At 45.0% G+C, this 24051-nt stretch overlaps 1 protein-coding gene across 3 annotated transcripts in view; it reads right to left on the bottom strand.

Annotated features, from left to right (window-relative positions):
* Positions 1-17259, bottom strand: part of cntln (centlein, centrosomal protein) — a 90600-nt gene extending 73341 nt beyond the window's left edge. For 2 of the 3 annotated variants that reach the window (XM_063218335.1, XM_063218337.1), the window contains exons 1-9: positions 16997-17259; positions 16479-16566; positions 14809-14897; positions 12344-12428; positions 10395-10529; positions 9074-9253; positions 7555-7688; positions 5827-5989; positions 5063-5344 (exon numbers count right to left, since the gene is read on the bottom strand). In XM_063218335.1, coding sequence (XP_063074405.1) covers positions 5063-5344; positions 5827-5989; positions 7555-7688; positions 9074-9253; positions 10395-10529; positions 12344-12428; positions 14809-14897; positions 16479-16559 — 1149 coding nt within the window. In that variant the 5' untranslated portion in view covers positions 16560-16566; positions 16997-17259. Of the gene's footprint in view, positions 1-5062; positions 5345-5826; positions 5990-7554; positions 7689-9073; positions 9254-10394; positions 10530-12343; positions 12429-14808; positions 14898-16478; positions 16567-16986 lie in introns of all 3 variants that reach the window. The other variant, XM_063218336.1, reaches the window with a different exon arrangement.
* Positions 17260-24051: the final 6792 nt, after the last annotated feature.

The raw sequence follows: 24051 nt of genomic DNA, 5'->3' as shown, positions 1-24051 counted from the left end.
CCTTCTCTGGGTGATGGCAGGCCGAATCATTTGGAGAAAAAAAAGAGGAAAAGAGAGGAAAAAACAACCATACGCCCCTCACTCAGTATGCTGGAGGATCCAGTTTGGAGCTGATGCTGATCAGAAGAAACACATCTCCTCATCTAAACATGACCCCCACATAACAAGCAGCGTGGGGGTGAGGGGCTGACACTTCAATTATACATCTGACAGCTCAGGCTTCACCAACAGTAATAACGCAGGCCGAGGCAGATGTTGAAAACCCTGCTCAGTGGCTCAGGGACCACGCCAGGTCTCTTGGCTACCCAGCCTCTGCACTGGAGATGGTGGGAAGGGAGAGGAAAGAGGGTGGAAGAAGAAACCGCAAACAAGAAAAGGGGGTACAACTTTTATCACCTGTGAGGACTGGTTCAGATCTCATGAAAGAAAAGGGCTACTGATGCTAGTCCTCAGCAATGGAGAAGAGAAAGAGTCTGATGTGAAGCACTGTAATGGAGTTTAAAGCGGCTTGAAGATCTTGAATTTCACAGCAGAAAACAGAGCTAAGAGGAGATGTCTAAACGGTACAGTTCCATACGGCAGGTAATGGATGTAAATAAGACATGCAGTAGTATCTGTTGAAAGTCAGAGTAAAAGGGAGCTACAACAGTTTGAATCATGCCGACACCAATAGGTCTGTTCAACACCTTCTTCTCCGAGGTGTGTGCGCTTGTGTGTGTGTGTGTGTGTATAATGGATGCTAATCCATGCTAAGCCAGTGATGGCAAATGTGGTTCCATGGTGTGCTGGGTCATCGGGTGTACTCAGCCAAAGGCCACGGTTTGGGGAGATCCCTGCCTGCCCTCTGCCTGCTACAGCAGCTGCCCACCTGGCAACAGCTCTCCACCACGGCCCACATCACCTGCTCTACTGGACGGACAGCCAGGCCCTTCAGCTAGATGGGCAAGAGTCCATTTTAGTGTCCTATCCCTCATAGCCACCGTAGCCAAGACTCCAGATGTGTGCACAGACACACAAAGGTATACACGCGCACCGTGTCCTCCTAACCCATCACACGCTGGCTGTGGTTCTTTCTCTGTGGTTGGTTATACTCGCAAACATATAATTTAGTCCAAAAGAAAACAGAAAGCCAATAAACACGACAGCCAATAAATTTGGAAAACAATCGTCATCCCTGTACACAAAACAAAGGGCTTTCGGCGATGAGTAAAACTAACACAGAGGAATGTTTTCTATGAAATATACACGCACAACGATGCTCTTATATGCAGACAAGCCAACCTGCACACAAAAGTCAAAGTGCTTCCAGAATTGGCAACCTGCGATTGTCCATGCAGCCGGGTATATCCCTGTCTGACTGGCCTCCATATTATCATGCAATAACAAACCACACAATTGGTACTAGTGGGTTTCATTCCTCATCTTCTCCACACCTCCTTTTCTCCCTCCTTGGTGCCGCCGTGTTCAAAGTCATCACTCCCCCTTATTCAAATGAGATCTGTGCCTCGCCACTCTCGTCTGTCTCTCTCCCCCTTTCCCTCTCTCCGTCTGTCCGTCTGTCTTTCTCTCATATACTCTCCCCCAGCGATCAGCACTTTGATCATCTCCATCGGTAACTTCCAAACATTTAAAATTAAAATAAAGCCTCCCTAACAACCTGTGCATTAGAATTTAACAGGTGTTCGGCTAGGAAGTTGTTACAGAATTTCAGATTGCGCTGGAATACACACCCCTGTCAGTGCAATTATAGCCAGGGAATGGAAAGCCCTCCTGACTGCGCTCTGCCTTGGGATACCTGATCTGTTAACTTTGATGTTGGCGGGCAAAAAAGTTAAGAAACAAAGCAGCTAGGCAGCAGCTACATGTGTTCAGTAAACACGATTTAATATTAACGCCAGGCATCACATCTCGGCATAAACTATGCACTGATTATTACTGCTCTACCAAAAATATGTGAGCTGCCTCCTTATGTCGGTAGACACACACACACTAATGCACGCTAAAACACACACATACACTCTCACAGACACACACATACACTCTCACAGACACACAAATACACCGACTCACACCCACACGCACTTGCATGGTTGTCTGGAACCCAGCCCTGTAGATCTGAGTAATTAAACACAGCTTTGCACAGATCCCCCTGTAATTAATACGCGCTAATTGATCCATTCATATTTCAGCATTGGCCATGTTAACTGGGATGCGTTCTGATGAGGCGCCACAGGCGGCAGCCCTGAGTCAAATGTTCACGACGAGTCTCAACTTCCCCACAAACGATTATAATCAGATCACCACCACACCTCTGCAACATTACTGGCCGACACATATTCTAATCCAGGCCTGTCAAATACAAACAGCACTTACTAATAGAGGTGTCGGGCATAGATAGACATTATGCTTCTCACTGATAACTTAAATTAACTTAAAACTTTCCATTTAGATAACTAATTACTTAACCCCCCCGGGGCCTCTGGAAGGAAGTTGGCACCATTAATTAAGTTAAATAGCTGACAAGATCCCATACAAGAGCCATTAAGCGACCTTGGGTTCCTTGAAAGGCGCTATATAAAACCAAGTTATTATTATTATTATTATTATTATAAAATGTGATCCAATGTCTAATCATCATGACAAGATATGAACACGTAGAAGGGAAAAAATGGTTTAATTATTATGTAAAAAACAACTAAAAAGAAAGGGGTGTGATAAATGGATAAAAACAGCTGCTGTAAGAGAGCCATTCACATCATGATGTTATAACTGCTGCTCCATCTGAAACACTCTTTCATATTACTGCCGTACATATGTAAGGAATAACGGACGACGAGGTGTCCCGATATCAAGGGAAATAATGGACGAGGTGGAAGCGTCAAACAGCCCAATGGCGCAGCCAAGTCCATATTTACCTTGATATCGAGATACCTTGAAGGCCATTTTTCTGCTTATCACCCGGTTGCCAGCATTTAAGTGATAATTTATTAATTTGTTGATCTGGCTTTGTGAGAAAGTAGATTAACCACTGCGCTTCGTTTATTGCTAGGGGTACCACTTCCAACTTAAATGTGTCTGTCGCAAGCATGGAACTTGCGCGCATATAACCTTCGTTTGGAATGCTAAGGGTATACCATTCCCATGATTTCTACAGGGTTACAGGGTTTTTACTTAAATATTGTCAGCATTCCAAATGAATATTCTATGTGCAACTAAGTTAGACTCCATGCGTGCGTGATATCGGGGTGATATCTGGTGATATAGGACCCAAACCCAACTTTTTACTATGGGCTGCATATCGAAGTCCAGGTTTGTTTGTACTCTGACAGGGAAGAGTAAAAAAATCTATACTGTTTTGAATCCTGTGATAAAAAATATATAAAGTGTCTATTTAGATTTCCCTAGTGCCATTGGCAGGGAAAGTGCACCCTTCGTTGAGTCTCTGTAATTAATATTTCTGCATTTGTTAAGTTGTAGATTCCTGTTCACATTCATATTCAACATATTCTGCAGCATATTGTGTAATCATGTATTGCTTTAGAGCCCATAGCGGCCAGACGCACACTTTTATATCATGGCTGAATGGATGCCATCATCCCATTTTAACAGCTTCAACACATTTTAGGTCAATATTTCAGACCCACTTCGATGTACTTTCATAATAAAAAGCACATGTTTGTATTAATTTATTTTTTATACAGTATATTTTAGTTTCAATACGAGATGTACCGGTTATTTTTCATTATTCAAAACATGACCAAGGTTGTCATCTTTGAGCCACATTCCATGAAGTGGTAAACAACAGTTTGCCTGTGGATATACTCGTTTCATACTGTACAGATATTCTGTTATGAGACATCATCATATGAGACTGCATATGATGAACAAAAATAAAAACAAGTTCCAAAAAAAAAAAACCCTACAGTTCCACCTCATCAATAGTTTAAATAGGTACTAGGTAGGATTTTCAATTAAAAAAAACATTTTCACAAGTCAGCTGATGCTTAAATGAGTCATTTACAGATAGTGACAATGAGTCATTTACAGACAGTGACTCTCAACTGCATCTGCGGTTCGCTGGCAAAAAATCCCACTTCCTACTTCTGACTGGTGTCCCCAAACGAGTGTCACAAAATAACTTATAATAAGTTATAAATAAGGTAATTAAAAAAACTTGCCATAGGGCACCATGGCTCAGTAGCCTATGATGCCATACCATAATTCCAGGGACCCAGGTTCCATTCCCACACAAGGTTGTTTGCCAATGCTTTCCTGTACTTACTGTACTGTACTGTACTCTACTGTACTGTACTGTACTGCACTGTACTCTCACAATTTCCTGCCAAAAGAAAATCTGACTTTACATATTTCAGTAGACATGGTCATGCTTGTATCCCTTGCTGGCCATCTCGTCTCACCTTGAGAATTGCCTAGTGCGACTTTAAGCCAAGACTCTAAAGACTTTTATCTTAAAGTCAAGACTTTTATCTTCGATAACCTTCGATTATGTAATCACCAGAAAATGTGCATCCTGTGTTTAGACTGGCACACGCATGCCCAGTGCATGAGAACAGTCACATGATACGCAGACAATGGTTAGTTAATAGATGTATACAGTCCGGTATGAAGACAAATCATTTTGATAAAGAAAATGGCTGAAACCGCCTGAAATTGGAAATGTAGTAATGTTCATTTTCTCTGGGTGAAAGGGGATCAGACTAACTGACAGTACAGCAGCAGTTTCTCATTCTGAATAAATGTGAACTGCTGAAGAGGAACCTTGGCTAGGCTGAACTGGTATCAAGTGAGCGCAGACTGGGGGGTCTGCTGGCGAAGGGGTAATAGTGTAATGGAGGAGGGTGGGTGGGGGTGTCAGACTCTCCCAGGCCTCTGTGGCCCAGAACAGCCTGTGTAAATAAACCAGCAGGGCGTAGCGAAGCCTTTGCGTGGGCTGACACTGCTGTGGTGGTGACGGCCATGGGCTGGAGGTGGTGAAGGTGTGGCGGTGAGCGCCACTTACTGAGAAGCAAGCGTGGTGTAAATAGCTCTCGTGTGGACTCACCTCAAAGTGCTGGGAGTTGGTCTGTCTGGTCTGAGTGCAGACTGTGGTGGAGCCTGCCTGCCTTGGCTGCTGCTGCTGCTGCTGCTGCTGGGAGGGAGGTGGCTGCTGCTGCTGCTGCTGCTGCTGTGGCTGCTGGAGGTGAAGCTGTTGCAGCTGCTCCTGCAGCTGCTGGACCTGTTGGTCCCTCTCGCGGAGCTGCGCGCTCAGGCCCGCCTCCCGCTGCCGTAGCTGAGACTCATTACACACCAGTGCCTGGTGGGTCACACTGAGTTCGGTGTACAGCTACGGTCGGTCACAGATACAGACACAGACACACAGACACACACACAGGACAGCCAAAATAAAGATAAGTGAAGGGGAAAAAGATTTTTAAAAAACCATGATGGACTTAACACACTAAGCAGTGTCAGACGAGAAACAAAAGCCATGCCATGGAACACAACACAACGCTGCTCTTCGTGGGGTTCCTATGGCGAAATGCTACATCGGGAGGACAGATGCTAAGATCATCTGGAAAGTTGGCATGGGGGTGCAGTGCAGTGCAGGGGAAAGGGCTGCTGACCAAGGCAAATTCAGTGACTCATTGACTCATCCATCCACACAGACATAAACACACACACACACACACACACACACACACACACACACACACACACACACACACACACACACACACACACACACACACACACACACACACACACACACACACACACACACACACACACACACACACACACACACACACACACACACACACACACCTTGTGGTAGGAAACGGTGTCTGCGGTGTGGGCCTGCTCTTGGCTGCGTAGTACTCTCTGGGTGTCCAGGTTGAGGCCCTCCAGCTGCTGGATGAGCTCGGCCTGCTCACCTGCGTGCTCCACACTCTGGCTGTACAGACCCTGCACACCCGCAAGCTCCTGCCTGCCAGCGAGCACACGTATGCACACACACACACACAAAAGGTAGAATGCATTACATATAGTTTTACACAATGAATAAGGGCAAAGGTTAACACGCACGCACGCACACGCACGCACGCACACATGCACAAAAACACACACACAAAAACACAAAAAAAAACCCACACACACAGGTAGCTGTTAAAACCTGCTGGGCATTGCTGCCTGTCGCACCTCCTCCGGTGCCCTAAAGTTAGAATGCATTATATAAGCATACAGTTTTACACAATTTACAAGACTCATCTGGGCACACACGCGCACGCGCACACACACACAGAGTCACACGCACGCACGCATACACGCACACACGCACGCACGAACGCACACACACACACACACACACACACACACACACACACACCTGAGTATAGTTTGGAACACAGCAGAACAATTTCCAACTGAGTTCTGGTTGCTATTTTCTGGTTGCTTTAGACGACAAGCACCATGAACAAGATGTACAGCGTAGGGTGAGTGACAGTCTCAGGGAGCTGAATATTAATGAGGCGCTCTATGCAAACTGCTTCAGCATTGCTGGCTTGATTCAAATGTATTTAATGTTTATGCACACAATTAGTTTTGAAGTTGATTACATGTCAACCCGTTTTGCTGCACAGACAAGACAGGTTAAGTTTATGGTCCTTGTTAACTTCCAATTTGTCGTCATCCTAACCCTTTCTGCAATGGCCACGCTGATTTTGACAAGGCTCCATCCCTTTTCTAATTGTGCAACGGGGCTTTCCACAAAAAAATGCGCAATGTGCCGAATTGAACCCAATTCTGTACAAAACTACCTGATTGTCTAAATAAGTTGTTTCGAATACAGTATATTCCTGATTAGACTTGACCCTTATCTGTATCAATAGTGAAGAGAGGTGACAGTATATTTCTTGCAAATAAATAGAATTTATCCGTCATAGAAAGGGGCTTATAGGACCAGGAGATTTTCCATCTTAATTGTTTGACTGACATGTTCAGAATGTGAGCAGTAACACAGGAGATTACTGCTATTCTATAGTCCCCAACATTTTTATCATATCGACTGAAGATTTAGCAAATCCTGAGAGGTTTCTTTATGCCTCTACGAAATGCATCAAGTATGTAGGGTTTATCAGATGTCCAAAGATGACTGCCAATGAGTGTATGTCTCTGACTGTGTGTGTGTGTGTGTGTGTGTGTGTGTGTGTGTGTGTGTGTGTGTGTGTGTGTGTGTGTGTGTGTGTGTGTGTGTGTGTGTGTGTGTGTGTGTGTGTGTGTGTGTGTGTGTGTGTGTGTGTGTGTGTGTGTGTGTGTCACCACTCAAATTAGAGCTGAACAGATATTCTCCGTCCTAGTATGCTGCTTGACTCAGCATGGCACAATTTAACAAGCAGACAGCTATCAAAATTTTGCCATCATCACTACAGCTAATTACCGTGTAGAGTACATACACGCACAGACAGGTTTCAATCAGGATTTCACTGTATTTAGTATGATTTATTTAAACATTTAATTAATTTGAAGTTGCAAAAAAAAGGCATCGCATCTCACCTGATCTGAACCAAACACTGGTCTTTCTGAGCGAGCTCTTGTTCTTTGGCGTTTAGCTGCCCAGTGAGATCTGAGACCCGGCCCTCAGCATCAGACAGCTGCTGTTTCACACTGCCCAACTCCTGCTCCAAGTCCTGAGATGGACAGAGAGGTATGGGCCAGGGGAGAAATAAGGAAGGCGGAAGGGGGGATAAGTGAAGTGAGCAAGTATGAAAACACAATGAACACATATGCTAAGGAGGGGAAAAAGAGAAAGATCAAGAGCTGGACTTCAAAACTAGGTAAGACGATAAAGAGGAGAGGAGAGGTCCTTCACCGTCCTGCCTCTCCCCTCTCTGGCAGGCTCTTTGGTGGTGAGAGTGTCGGGCACATAGAGAAGCGGTAAGCAGCACATCACAGGAGCCACCAGTGCTAATGAGCATGAGGCTCCAGACCCTTCCGCCCTGCATCAAACACGCAGGGCTCGCCAGGAGAGGTTACCCGGCAGCAGGGGCCAGCCCTAATCACCCCCGCCCCTCATCTCCCTCACACACAACAGAAGATACAAACACACATGCACAAGCAGACACACACACGAGCACACATGAGCTAACAAAAAAATGCCACAACTGCGCTGTACACATGTTTTTCTAGCTACTGAGTGGTCAGCTGTGGTTCCGTCATTAACATTCACATGGACATGATGTTAATACCATCTCTATTCATGTTGCACACACAGGTATGTGTGTGTGTGTGTGTGTGTGTGAGACAGAGAGAGAGAGAGAGAGAGAGAGAGAGAGAGAGAGAGAGAGAGAGAGAGAGAGAGAGAGAGAGAGAGAGAGAGAGAACACATAGAGAGAGAGTGAGCCAGGGAAGCTGGTCCTGAGTTATTCAGGTGCCCGTGTTTGAGTGGCACTCTGGCAGAGGGGCCTCCGAGTCCCGCACCGCTCATGACGGGAAAAGAAAGACACTGAACCCTGACACTGATTGGGCTGAGTGAGTAAGCAGAGGCTTTCTTAGCCTACCCTCTGAAACCTGGAAGAAGTTCCTCCATAGTAATAAGGAGTGGGAGAGCTGCCCAGAGAACTTCTTATGCTGCTAATTAGCCACGGTGTAATGATAGAAAACAAAGAAGGAGACTCTGTGCTGGGTCACACCGCAGGGAGAGGCCATGCGCTGGGCTTTCTGTCTTTGACACGCGGGTGTGTGTGATGCAGTGCTGGGGGGGACCCCTCCATGTTTAAAATAAGTCATTATTTCTGCCCCCCTCCGAATGCATCCCATCAATATTTAAAATTTGTGCTGTGTGGGACACTACTCACTACTTTGCATTCCGGGCAGCCAGAGAAGGCACACTCAAGGTGTGCAGAAGAAAGAAAAGAGAGAAAAGCTAAGAAATGTAGCTCCTCTTTGCCCGCGTGGTCCCAGGATTGCTCTCTCGCCTTTTTTGTTTTCTCTCTCTCTCTCTCTCTCTCACTTCTCTTTCTGTCTCTCCTGGTGTCTGTGCCACGCTTTGTGGCTGCGAGAGAGAGAACGTTACCTTGACTTTGGAGTGTGTGTGCTCCTCTCGGTGGCTGCGTTGGGCCTGCTGCTCCTGTGCCCTCTGCAGGTCAGCTAGCAGGGAGGCGCAGCGCTCCTCTAATCCCCGCTTCTCCTCCTCCAGAAGCCGCACCACGCGCCGTCCTTCCTCCTCCGCCTTCTTGCTGCGCTCCCTCCATTCCTGGGGGTGGGGAGGGAGGGAGGGAGAGAGGAAGGGAGGGGAGGGGGGAGTCACAAGGGCCAAGTAAACAAAAGAAGCCGGGTAAGGGGCGGGGAGAGAGGGAGCAAGAAGGAGATAGAAATAAAGGGAAGCGCAGAAGGGGAGGAGGGTGTGCTAAGCTGAGGAGGGGTTAGAGAGCAGCGCTGGGGATGAATATGTAAAACTGGGCCGAGGCGGGTTGAGACAGCGGTGCTCTGTGGCGTGGGGGAGAGCGCAGAGGGCCTCGTCTCCCGCGCTTGATTGGCAAGGTCACCTGGGCCCCCAGCCGGCCCGGGCCCACGCAGGTACAGGGGCCATCCGCACACTCTAATGACAAGCGCTTAATGAGAAAGCCTTCACTACTGGCCCATTAGCCAGCCAAACTCCTTTGATGCTGTCCCCCACTCCTATTGGTGCGTGTGCGTGTGTGTGTGCGTGTGCGTGCGCGTGTCTGTTTGCTTGCTTGTGTGTACATGTGTTTTCCTCACTCACTCCCCTTTTCCTCTCTGTTTTCTTTTCTTACAGAAAACCCTGCAACGGCACATCCACCCGGACCTCCACTTTATCAATTAATCATGCCAGTCCCATCAGAATGTAATTAGGGAGAAGCCACATCATCACACGCATACTTCCTCAACCCAGCGCCATGCCACCACCCCCAACCCTACCCCACCCCGCCCCACCTCCCTGCCTGTCATTAAGTATTTATCTGGAAGTTAGCAGCCAGCATCAAGCAGTGTGCATAGCTTTCTCAACAGCCACTGCACTTAGTGTGAGAAGTGGGGGTGAGAGAGAGAGAGAGAGAGAGAGAGAGAGAGAGAGAGAGAGAGAGAGAGAGAGAGAGAGAGAGAGAGAGAGAGAGAGAGAGAGAGAGAGAGAGAGAGAGAGGGAGAGGGAGGAAGAGAGAGCAAGAGAAAGAGACAGAGACATACAGGCAGAGAGAGGGATGGGTAAAGGGGAAAAGAGGGAGGGAGCATGTCGTTTTCACCTCCCTAAGTGATTTTGAGGCCTTAGGCTATGGCCCCAGGGGAGGCCTCTCTTTTCTTGCGTGTGTCGCGGCTGTGCTGGAGCGAGCGCGGCGCCTCTTCAAACACGCCGGGTGCCAGCAGAAATTTGTCCAAACCTTAAGTTCCCGACTGGTATTCCCTTGCCGCTGCCGCAGAGCTGCCAGCTCCGTCTTCATGACGCTCAGCTCCCCATCACCGCGCTGCCTGCTCTGGTACAGGTTGTTTATCTCCTGCTGTTGCCCTGCCACTTTCTGTTTGAGGAGCCACAAAACAGGGAACGGGTAAAGAGGGAGACAGCCATTAGTCAAGAGTAATCCTGGGTACGCCATGTGTTGGGTAGGGTAACTCAAGTTAAATGGTACGTTCATAGCCTAGGTGATATCATGGCATGATGGGGGGCTATTCCACATCAGGGGAACTCATATAATTTAACGCCTATTTTTAAAAATGGTTGAGCATGGCTGAGAGCTAATGTTTTCCTTTTTTTTGTCAGACCAAATCTCTGTGTGCTTGATCATATACTGTACACCACCTTTCTACATGAACATTCTCTAGTCACCTTTTGGTGTGTTTATCACCCCTATGTCTTGTTTTTAGATCTCCACAATAGACAAAGGACTATATCATGGTGCCACTCAGACACCCTCAAATAAAGCTAATGAGGACTAACAATGGATTAAGCCAGGGCCACAGCTATAAGCCGTGTCTGTGGGCCACACGGGTGGTGTGTGCTGCGGTGCATCCTGCAGCTGGCAGAGGCTGGAGACTGGAGGACTTGCAGCGCAGCGCAGCACAGCGAGCATCAGCAGCCTGCTCTGGCATGGACATAATCCACTGCTGGCCGAGGAGAGTTCAAAAATAACACCGTGCTCTGGGACGCAATTAATTGCCATGTTGAGGGAATCACTTGAATCTTTCCAGATAGTGGATTTATGCCTCTGTCCGTCCGCCATGCAAAAATGGGCTTTAATAGAGATTTATACAGCAAGTGGAACGAAATTCAAAACGTTGATAATGAGGTAGGCAAGAAGCGTTTTAACCCCAGTAGTGTTCAATTGCTAGGAAAAAAGGTTTAGAGAAGTTAAGAGGTCTAGGACAGAAAGATTAGCATTAGAAATTCCCAGTGCAGTTCAAAAATGAAAGCTAATTATGTTACAAAGATGGAGGGGAGGGTGAGCTGCGGTGGGCAGAGGTGAAGCGATGAGGGAAAAAGAAAAGATTGTCAAAGTTACAGTGGAGTGGCTTTGAGAGCGTGAGATGCAGAAAATTCAGCAGACCATCACATCTCCCAAAGAAGAGGGAAGAGGCAAATTAATCGCCGCTTGGGTTAGTTTGGCCCAAATTTTGGACCAGACAGTGGATGTCAGTGGTCAACTGGACAACAGCATGGAAGCGGACTACAGATTAGCTCTTCAAATGAGCTACACTGTATTATTACCATTTTTCAAAATCAGTGTCTCCGCAAAAAAATAAAGAAAATATAGAAATGTAGACATTTCAATGTTAAATTGCAACAAATTCTTTCTTTTGGACCAAAAAAAATCAATCAGAGTTTTACATGATGAATCCATCCGTTTCCGGAGATGGAAAGTCAAAGGACCCCTTTTTTGCTAGTAGAGTAAGTGGCCTCACTTAGGACTGCATGACAGACGTGAGGCTCACTGGGCACGGTGCGGTGTTTGGGGGCTGGGGATGGGATGGGATGGCATCCGCATGTCCCTCTGGAGCCACAGCCAGCTGTGCTAATGATAGCTGCTGACAGCTGCTCCATTCAAGGATCCTGATTAAAGGTGAATTAAGAGCACAAGCTCATCATTGGCTGCCATCCCGCCACATTTATCACCGAGTCAGAGTGGCCTGCCTAACTAGGTGGATCAGATGAAGATAACAGCGAGAGTGTTGGGGGGAAAGTGAGACAGCAGTGTGGATGCGATAGCAGTGAATGGAAAGACTGAGACAGGATAAGACCGATGTAAAGAGAGAGTGAGAGAAGGATCTACAGACAGACAGAAAGAAAGGCAGGCAGACAAACAGAGAATATGCCTTGAATGCTTTCTGCCCATACCTGCTCTAGTTCCTGTATTTTGTAGTCTTTGGCTTGAAGGATCTCCAGCACTTTTCTGTCCTTAACTTCTGCTTTCCCCCTTTCACTGAAATGGAGGGAAGGGAAGTGAGTTAGAGAGTGAATTGAAAGGGGGCAGAGTAGAAAAAGAAAAGCAATTGTATCCCGAGCGCTCATCATTAGAGTGCCCGGCATCTGCAGCCTGGTCCTCTAATGATCTGTGTCATCTCCAGGCACTGACTTCTTAACGGCCATGATCATGAGGAGGCTCACCCTATGCACAGCGAGTGACAGCTAATGAACTCGACTGAGCCAAACCACGACTTCATGTCCATTAATGGAAGGTCTAATGGATTAGACACACGCAGTCAATGCAAACAGGAAAACACACAGCACTAGCAGTGACAACACGTGCAGTAAAAAAAATAAAATGATAGTGAAAAAAACATGAACTCAATTATTATTTCCCCATTACAAGACATTTGTAGAGTATCAGTAAGGATGCACACTTTCCTTATCTTCTATGATGAATATCAACTATTATCTGCTTAGGGTATATCAGGTAGACAGGGGAGACAGTGCAAACACTAAGGAAAGCTGTCAGCCCTCTAGGTTCCCTTCTACATTGAAGACAGTAGTGCAGAACAGGTTGTTAACCCTTGCCTCTGTCCAAGACACAACAGCAGATTAACTATTCTACTGAGTCGTGGTGTTGAAATACCGGTACAAAATTATTTTTGTTTTAGATGATTACTATTCATGATGTTGTTTAACTTCTTATACAATATCTTGGGAGAAACGTTTGTCACAAAAATGACAATCAAACCATCCTAAAATGTCCTCTTCTCTCCACATCTGGCCAATAGTAAAAAAGAGACAATCAATTATTAAAATAAAGACCAGTTTAATAACCAATCTTGTATTTTAAGAATTCTATTCTAAACCTGCCAAGATCTACCTGTTACTGACACAGGAAAAACACATCCGTGTGTGTGTGTGTGTGTGTGTGTGTGTGTGTGTGTGTGTGTGTGTGTGTGTGTGTGTGTGTGTGTGTGTGTGTGTGTGTGTGTGTGTGTGAGAGTGTGTTTTCTTCCCTCTAGATGTTAGTCAATCCTACGACATCAAACCCAGCACACAATACGCTGGAGAAACACCCAAACATGGTTACGTACACCCAAGGCAGCCTCCTTGTGTTCGGCATTAGGGATTGAGACAAAAGAACAGCCACTGGGGTCCGCTTTGTTTCAGGAGCAACCAATCACCTGGGAGTGCCCCATTCCAATCTCTTTTATTCTTCTTTCATTCAGCGACTCCCTCTCTCCCTCACTGTCCTTCCCTGAGGACCTCTGACATGATGCCTAGTCTCTACCGAGTCAAACAGCACCATGTATCCTTGGCGATGTTAACCATGTCCCGAGCAACCATCCAATCGCTACAAAACCAGCAGAGGTCCCACAAGACCGAGCGCCTGACAGGAGCCAGCGCAATTATCATGTCAATATCCAGCACGGCAGTATGCTGATACGGGCCCGCGCTCTTGGGGAGAGTGTTCCCCGCTCTCTAAGGACCCGCATGCCTTGTTGACTTTGCCCATGGAAGGGTGTTTGCTCAGCTGAAGAGACACATGGGCTTTCGTACCTGGTAATTCGTCTGAAGAAACGCTAGTACAGCTTGCCACAAACACTTTCTTTTTTTTTTCCTCAAGTGTGTGTATGTATAGTGTTCAGAACTAAATGCAGGAAGGCTTCTCTTTTAACTGAAAGGGGATTTACAGTAGGGATAAAGTTACACATTTATACAATGCAAAAAGGACTATCAGTAATGCTTTAACAGTAAATTAACTGCTACCTGAACAAACCTCAGGTCAGAGAAGTCACAATGAATCCACAAATTGATATCACATGCAGTAGCACATTTGTGAATCGCAGGGGCACTGCGGAATTTCCCCCCCTTTTCAACAGGTTCCCATGCCATCAGCGCAGCTCTGGCACCCCCTTTGAGGGTCAAGTTAGTCATCCTAAATCTAGCGCTTATCCCATAAAGGCAGGCACTTGGCGGAGCCTTTTTCACAGTTTAGGATGGGAAGAGGGGGAAACTGTTTTCATTAAAGCCCCGCCATGGCTGAGCAGCTCTGCGGAGGATAAGGAGGCTTAAAGCAGCATCTGCAGCAGATTCAGCCCTAACCCCCTGCTGCACACTCAAGCCGCTTCATACACAACCTTGGACTTTCATACATACTTTTCGTCCGTTTGTGGTGTGGGGGTTCAGGCTATAGGCCTGAGAATTCGTGCGAGGCCCATCTCTCAAGCAGAGGACTTACAGCAAGAGGGAGGATTATTCATTTGTTGTATTAGAGGTGCGCTACCAACTGCAGGTTGACATTAGTGCCAGGACGATACACAGCTAAAGGGAAACTCTTACCGCTCCACTATTAAACTGACGATACACAGCTAAAGGGAAACTCTTACCGCTCCACTATTAAACTGACGGCTTGTGTGAGGTCTGGGTTGGCGACTTGGAGGCGTTTCCAAAGTGACCACACAAACTCTTTGTCAGCCTAAAATAAAGAGGGGAAAAAACAATGTAGTCAGTGTCATCAGTAACATCCTTAACAACACATTGTTCAGCAGCTAACAAACATCGGTTTTGAAATTCTGAAAAGGTTGTCTTTTACATCAAAGCTAAGACACATGTTGTTCTCACATACTAGCTTTTCATTCCTTTGCATTCTGTATTACAGAAGCAAATAAAAACCCATGGAAGAGAGTCAATACAAGCCTGACATGCAAGCTTGACACATTTACTATTCAAATTGTCGTGCAAAAAAAATCTTTCAAATATTTTTAAGATACATTAGATTTAATGAGAAACATCTAAAAACTACATTTTCTAACCAAATCGACCTAATATAAAATTATCTGTTAAATTATGTCCACATCATCATAAGATAAAAGTCATCATTCCCTCTGGAATCCACTGGTCTCCAATTAGAACATGAATTCTGAACCCCATTCAAAAGTGTCTAATCAATTATTTAGTAAATGGCAGAGGCAGACCTTGATAGACCATGGGCTGAACATACAAAGTGGAGGACTCAGATGTGCAGAAATAGAGACCTCACTAAAATGATGCCAGCACTGCGTTTATGAAGGAATAGAGAAAAAGACTAACTTCAAATAAGTGGTCTCCTCAATGCCATTTAAACACATATAAATAGGTTAAGCTCTGCAAGGTCGAGATAGAGCCAATCTTGACATTCTAAGACTTTTCCGCTGTGAATATTTCACGATGTGATTAAAGCCTGTCCAATCAATCAATTATTCATCTTAGAGAGACAGATCATGAAGGACCACTGCCTGAACTCGCCAAAACATGTTGGTATTTAGCAACGTATGTAATAATAAAAAATATATACTGTAGTCTGCTAAATTATTGTACTATAAAATCTATTTGTGACTAGTGGCCATGCTGTGTTCGCATATGCGGACACATGGTCCAGGTCCAGTATAAAAAAAAATAGTACATTTAAAATGCTCTGCTCTGTATGATGCCACAAGCACAGAACAACAAAATGATCTCTGCGAATGCCAAGATCTGGGCAAAAGAAACGTCAGTACACACTATCTACAAGCAATTCTGGACAATGATAACGACTGTTATGTTGAGTATTAAAAAACTTGCATGATTGTTTAGTTAACACCAAGGCTGCTTATGCTTTAAGGCACCACCTGGTGGAAGAGTAAAGGCAAGCCAGCGCATACACATCACATACTTCCATGCTGTACATGTTTTGAGGAGGAGAAATTTATGGATGGTCTACATGAGAGTTGATGACGTCTATGTGGAGAGTAGCTCTCGATGTGATACACCGCTTCCACACAGACAGACAATTAGGCTACTGTATCAGCAGACAGCACTGTTTTGGGCACATTGATGTCAGATGTAACATATTGCAGAGCTAGTAGGCTACATGACACTCTTGACTTCCACTTTAGAACGTGCTGTACAAACGGGTAGTATTAGCCTATTTTGTATAAAAATGTTTTTTGCTATAGGCCTAGGCTAATACTGACAAATGACAGATGGCAGAAAGTAAGCAAGCACTGAAGTAAGCACATAAAGTAAACTTGACACGAACCTGACATTGGCTTAGTTCCTCTGTCAAACTTTTCACTTCCTGCTCGAGTACAAAAACATGTCCAATGTCTGCTTTATCCATTTTCCGACTGCAAAAGACAAATAATATCAGTTAATGGCGTGGCATAATCATTGCCACTGAGCGATTGCTGCAATCACGGGCGTGAATTAGCAACAATCTTGTGTGCGATTAGCTTGTTTTTCACGATTATTTTTTACAGTGGCGTGTAATCATTATAGACTATGGATTGCGATGCAAGCAGAGCGATAAATATTCAGTCGGGTCTTCTTCGCCGAAGGAACAAAATCACAATGTTGGTAAGTACTCCGAAGGAACGTTTGAGATATGGTTCACCAATGCCTCCAGGTGATATGTCAAGCATTCTCTTTGCAGAGGGGCTGTGACCAGAGGCGTTTTCCCAAGCAAAATACATTAACACAGACGTTTCTATAAACTGGCGTTTGTACAAACTGCGGGTTAAGACTAAAACAGACAGACAGTAGATCACCTGCAATTACCTGTTGCTATCCTAGCCTGATAATCCTGATCCCCGAGTCAAAAGGACGTTGAACTTCCCTAGAGACGACGAATTAGCTACTGGGGCATGCCATCGAAGCAAATATTACATGCAGAATGAAACATTCGGTCATTGAACTGTTGAGAAAAACACCGCTTAAGCTATCAATGTCCATCGCCTGTGTTTCTTTATGTTGTTTGGCAGCAAAAGTTTCCAGGGGCGTGATTGCATCCAGTTTGCGATGCTAGCAATAGCGTGCCCCCTGACGCCTGGTGCTGAGGGTTTGTTTACGATTTCAAACAAGCGCGCCGTTTTCCGGTTTGACTGGGCAACGGGGAGTTTTACTGCGTTTTACGACAACGCGTGATACTATACGTTACGTTGCTAAGGCCACTGATTAAGTCTTCTTCTTCTTCTTCTTCTTCTTCTTCTTCTTCTTCTTCTTCTTCTTCACATAAACTTCGTATATAGGTTGTTGCCTCTGCATTAGCGTGTGTGTGTGTGTGTGTGTGGTGCGTGTGCGTGTGCGTGTGCGTGTGCGTGTGTGTGTGTGTGTGTGTGGCCTAACGTAGCCCAATATTTTATTTTAGTGGTTTTCCAGAATTCATGCAGCCAATTCAAAAATGGTACTTATACAAATAGCCTAGGAAGCTAGAACCCTGCACCCCCCCCCCCCCCCCCCCCCCCCCCCCCCCCCCCCCCCCCAGTGCTGTAATTTTTTTGTTTGTGCTATTAATAAAATAAACAAATGAGTAGGCCTACAAACAAATTGCCTTCGATTGAGACTAGCAGGTCAATTTTTCACGCAGGTGAGGTCTATCCTAGGCCTAATTTTGAAAGCAGTAGCAACATTTCCATCGAATTCTAGTTGGCCAACTACAGAGTGTGGCGTGGAACGTTAGTAAACCACCCTCTCGAAGCGTCAACACAGTTTGGTAGCGTTGAGCTATCAGACTGGCCCTTTAACTCAGCAGTCTCGTACTGTCACTCCCTCCCATTGCCAAACCGATGTAGTTGACGAGGTGGTGAGTTTGCGGCCCCGAGGGGGACAAACTGTGTGGGAACATATCTGTCACATATACTACTAGGTAGGACTGCACAATTAATCGAAAAATAATCAAAATCGTGATAAAATAGTGAAATCGAACTCATGATTTTAATCGTGATTTAATCGTGGCAATAGTGACCTACTTTTGAGAGCGTCCTTGAAGCCAGAACATACTGACAGGCTGGTGTTTCTGGCCAGAAATCTGTCCACTTAAGTTTCACGCTATTTCCTTTACATAATTATTACAATTCATTTTATTTTGCTCATCCCATATGTAATTCATTCTTGGTTATATTTGATCTTGTTATAATTTTCAAAAAAATCTGCAAAAATCAATAATCGTGATTAATAATCGTGATTATGATTTTGACCAAAATAATCGTGATTATGATTTTTTCCATAATCGTGCAGCCCTACTACTGGGGCCTATTAGTAATGCCTATACTGAGAATAGCCAGTAGTTTACTGAACTAGATAATACCGCCTAGCAACCAATTTTTTGCCTGATGATTTCGTCTATCCCAGGCCATTGTAAAATCACCACAACAGGCACCAGCATAGGACCAGCAATCACAACACAAATTCTTTTACCCCTCTGTTTGATTCTTGGGGTGGGATTTGGTAAGACAGTGGAGGCAGAATGACTATATCCAGGGCAGTTGACAGTTTTGGCTGAGCCCAGGACAAAATTATTTGAAAGGCCCCCTCAATGAATACAGAGGACCCATTTCTGGGCCCCCACCTCTCCCTGGGCCCGGGACAACTGACCCCTTTGTCCCATCCTGTCGGTTTCCCTGACTACATCTTACAAAAAGTGGTCAATTGATTAGTTATTAGTTATTAGTTATAAGTTAGCAGGGCTGGATTAGCACACAGGCTGGATAAGGCTGCAGTCTAGGAGCTCCCACCTGAAAAATTAATTTGTTGTGTTGAATACAGTTGGTAGACGTTATCCTTAATTCCTGGCTCATAATTATGACATGTCTGTGTAAGTTTGTCTCGAAATTTGCCTTACAATAAACAAACAAAAACAAAACAAAACTAGAAAATGCACTCAGAGAATGCAGACCTCCACCAAGGAAGCTGTTTGATAGAACACTTGACTATTTTACACCCTTATATTTTTCAAGTCTTTCTGCCTTGTTTTGTGGAGTTAAAAGCTGGCATGTCAAAATTCGCACTGTCCCGCCGCAATTCAATTTGCGATCACTAGGGGCGTCTAGATTTCTTGGCAAGCGATGGTGAAGAATCTCCAATGTAGGCTCATACAACTTTGATGCGCTCGATCGACGTTGCGAAAGCACGTGAGCGAGAACTTGTTGTATGGATGTGGGTATTAAACAGAGCGCATTTAAAGTCGGCCACAAATAGGCCTATGCACGAGACGGTGAGCTTGCACCACATCTACTAACACACCACGTTTGGGGGGACAGGTGGAGAGGAGGAGCTAAAGTGGGGAGCAGTGCAAACTTGTGTATGGGGTGTGAGACAAGGTGCATACACGTGAGTGAGTTGTTGGCCAACCAGTTCATGGGCACGTCACCTCCGAGTCGGTCTGCAGACGAGCATCAACAGTGATAAGCAACTGTGGGGGTTGCAAGGTCCGTCAGCAGTCACATTCATCCCGCGATAGTTTGACACCATGTGACATGTCACCTGGTCGGCACAACATGACTGAATTGTCTTTTTGTTGTGGAGTGAGTTTTTGTCATCCCTGTGTAAGTATCATGTCCCAGAGAAAGTGCGCCACCTCATCCTCGACTACTACGACCATTTTAGTCTGAGGGTGTCCTCTGGGGCAACAACATCAGATTGGCATCGTCTGGAAAAAGGCATCATCACTGGCTGCACGATCTCTGTGTCTCTGTTTGCCCTCGCCATGAACATGCTCGTTAAGTCAGCAGAAGTGGAGTGTCGAGGACCACTGTCAAGATCTGGCACCCGGCAGCTACCGATAAGAGCATTCATGGATGACCTCACGGTAACCACAACATCAGTGCCTGGATGCAGATGGCTCCTGCAAGGTCTGGACTGACTCATCTCTTGGGCAAGAATGAGTTTCAAGCCTGGGAAGTCCAGGTCCCTGGTCTTGAGGAAAGGGAAGGATCTATCAGCACAACATCCTGCCTCGTCTCTTTTGGCCACTGCTAATGTATGAAATCCCAGTCACAACCGTGGAGAGTTTTAAGCAAAAGATCAGCCAACACCTGCGCAGGTGGCTTGGCCTGTCACAGAGTCTGAGCTGTATAGCACTGTTTGGGCATGGGACTAACTAAGTTCCAGCTTCCGTTCAGCAATGTCACCGAGGAGTTCAAGGTCGCCCGAGCCAGAGAAGTCCTTCTTTATAGAGACTCCTCTGATGGGAAGGTATCCTCAGCAGGGGTGGAGGTTCGCACAGGAAGGAAGTGGCTAGCCCATGACGCAGTGGAGAGAGCAGAGGCAAGGCTGCGGCACAGTACCTTGGTAGGTACTGTGGCCACAGGGTGCGCAGGGCTGGGCAGCATCCCGAAGCCTTGCTTCAACAACGCCAAAGGGAAGGAAAGGCGGAAGCTCATACAGGAGGAGGTTCGAGCAGAGGTGGAAGAGGCTCGCCTCAGCAGAGTGGTGGGCATGAGCGAGCAGGGGGCTTGGACCAAGTGGGAGCATGTCACGAACCAGAAGATCACGTGGACTGAGCTGTGGAAGGCGGAGCCACACCATTTCAAGTTTCTTGTCCAGTCGGTTTATGATGTACTCCCAAGCCCTGATAACTTGTTCACCTGGGGCCTGACAGACTCGCCTGTGTGTCAGCTCTGCCAGAGGAGGGGATCTTTAGAACACATCCTCAGCTGTTGCTCAAAGGCCTTGACACCATCAATAGCAGACACCATCTGCACCGGCATCACTGTCAGCAAGGGAAAACAACCAACCAAGAGTACAATTGCTTTCGTCCGAGCAGGTGAGAAACCTTAACCCTCCAAGAAGACCCAAGGGGGCCTGCTCGCTACAGCAAGGGACTGGCAGCTCTTGGTTGATCTGGGGAGACAGTTGCGATTCCCAGACAACATCGCAGCTACGACACTCAAAGAGGGCAAAATATGCGGATCTTGTGGCTGAGTGCCGGATGAATGGTTGGAGTGCCCACTGAGAGCCAATTGAGGTGGGTTGCAGAGGCTTTGCGGGCAGATCCCTACAGCGTGTCCTTGGGCTCCTTGGAATTCGCGGACTGCACAGGAGAAGAGCCACCAAGAACATCTTGGAAGTAGCGGAGAAGGCTTCACGGTGGCTCTGGTTTAGGAGGGATGAGGCGTGGTTTAGTGCGCTCCCTGGACACAAGTCGGGGAACCGATCACCCCCGGCTGGGTCGCCCGAGTGAGGGTGTATGACTTAACCCTCAAGCGACCGGCCTGATTTTGCGACTAATCTGACCGAGCCGGGTCATTTATGACCCCAAGGTGTTTATATGGAAATACCACTATATAAATTATTTTTTGGGGTTCATTCAAATTTATTTACATCTTGCATATACTTGTCCCTCATTTAAAGCAAAAAAAAGTGAATTTGAACATTTTATTGTTTTGCTAAAAATTTGTCAAACTTACATACGTATATGCTAAATATGATGTATGCCCTCATTTGCATATGTAAGCATCTAAATGCAAAAAACATCCAATACATTTTTTTCTTCTCTCATCATCAGTAATCAACTGAGAAAGTTTCATGGTGATATCTATCATTTACATTTTTTAGCCTATTCACTTGTAGTAAGTAGTCTTACCATAATAATACAGTATATTTATGCTAATTATGGAAATTGCTCAAAGTGAAACTTTGGGAAGCCAAGCTAAATTCTATTCATTAGGCCCATAGATGATATTTCTGCAATAAAACTTTAGGGTACTCAACATTTCTGGGTTCATGAAATTACAAGATCAGAGAATATGATAATTTACAAAACCATGTCTCAAACATATAACCTTGTGCACACTCAGAATTTCTCTGAAACTTTTTCTGGACATTGTAGCTGTGAATAGGTGTCATCCATATGTATTAGAGCAAAGAAATGATTCAACTGATGCTTCAGCCTTTGTATAGCCATAAAATAAGGAAAATTCTAAAAACGCCATTGATTTCTACACTGATGACTTGTTTCCTCCCTCTTTGTTCACCAGGATGACTTCCATTTCATATTCTCATCATGTGTCTAGGACCACTGTGCCATTATATCAACAAAATATGGAGCAATAACAGAGGAAATGCTACCTGGGTGTCCTCGCAATATGCTTTGTCGGCTATCGCAGGGGTGCCCTATTTATTTATATAATATATTATATTTTAATACTATAAATGTTTATATTATGAATATTTTAGGTCTGCTGACCATGGCCTGCCCCAAGACACAAAATACAAAAACTAGAGTTTGAAAATTACAACAACAATGGACATTATAATGTTGAGTATGTCATGGATCCTCTTGGGGTCATAAATGACCCCAGAGGTGTTTTGATTATAAATCCCATATACAGCTCCAGACCTTTTTATTAGAATACCATGAAAAAGTTGATTTATTTCCATAATTCCATCAATAATGTTAAACTGTCATGGATTGTAGATTCATGGCCCAGTTTTTTAACTATTCCAATCATTATTTTTTTTCTTTTTATATACGTTGGCCTTCCAGCTCAAAAAACCCATGAATGGGGGAATTCGCATTATTAGAATATTATAGAATAATATAGAATATATATAAAATCACATTTTTCTTCATCAAAATTCGGTTCACATTAGATCAGTTGAAATTTGGTACTTTCTACATAACATGCAATGGTCAATACTTGGTTAGGACATTCTCTGTCTTCATAATGGCCATGATGCGTTTAACATTGAAGTCAATGGCAAAGACAGTGCATGGGAGTTATGGATATCCTTGATGCTTTGCTGTCAGCTGTTCTTGTTTGTTGACCTGGTGCCCCACACTTCACTCTTCAATATACCCTGTAGATTTCCATGCCACGTTTTGGCGCTAACTCACCAGTTTAATTCTAAAAAACCAGAAATTAAACCCCATTGAAAATGAATGGGGTTTAATTTCTGTTGAGTAAGAATTAAACTGGTGAGTTAACACCAAAACGTGGCATGGAAATCTTCGGGTATATTGAAGAGGGAGGTGTGGGGCACCAGGTCAACAAACAAGAACAGCTGACAGCAAAGCATCAAGGATATCTGGGCTTCCATAACTCCCATGCACTGTTTTTGCCATTGACTTCAATGTTAAACGCATCATGGCCATTATGAAGACAGAGAATGTCCTAACCAAGTATTGACCAATCCATGTTATGTAGAAAGTACCAAATTTCAACTGATTTAATGTGACCCGAATTTTGATGAAGAAAAATGTGATTTTATAACAATATTCTAATAATGCGAATTCCCCAATTCATGGGTTTTTTGAGCTGGAAGGCCAACGTATATAAAAAGAAAAAAAATAATGATTGGAATAGTTAAAAAACTGGGCCATGAATCTACAATCCATGACAGTTTAACATTATTGATGGAATTATGGAAATAAATCAACTTTTTCATGGTATTCTAATAAAAATGCCTGGAGCTGTAGATGGTCCAAATATCACAAAAGTCATTCACAACATGCACAACATATGTATTGACAAACTCCTTGAAGGACAAGTTTTTCTGATGAAAATTGCAGAAATGGTGTATGAAAATATGTGCCCGGGGTCATAAATGACCCCAGTCGGTTGCTTTAGGGTTAAGACCCAAAACACCCAGTGATCACGGGAGAGTCACCGAAGATGTGTCCAGGTTGCACCTATTGCAAGTCTTGTCAAGAGGTGGCCCGGAGTACGATTGTACTCCGAACAAAATTTGTTGCCTTTTCTTTTAACAATGAAACTCTTGAATCTTGAATCTCACATGGGGTGCCACTAAACTCTGGGTCTCTGGGCCTACAAAGGGGAAGTCAGAGGGCTTGCCTGACTTTGGGGAATATGTGATTGGGCACTGGAGGCACA

Source organism: Engraulis encrasicolus, chromosome 16, assembly GCF_034702125.1.
Source record: "Engraulis encrasicolus isolate BLACKSEA-1 chromosome 16, IST_EnEncr_1.0, whole genome shotgun sequence".
NCBI lineage: Eukaryota > Metazoa > Chordata > Actinopteri > Clupeiformes > Engraulidae > Engraulis > Engraulis encrasicolus.
This window is presented reverse-complemented; position numbering and strand designations above follow the sequence as displayed.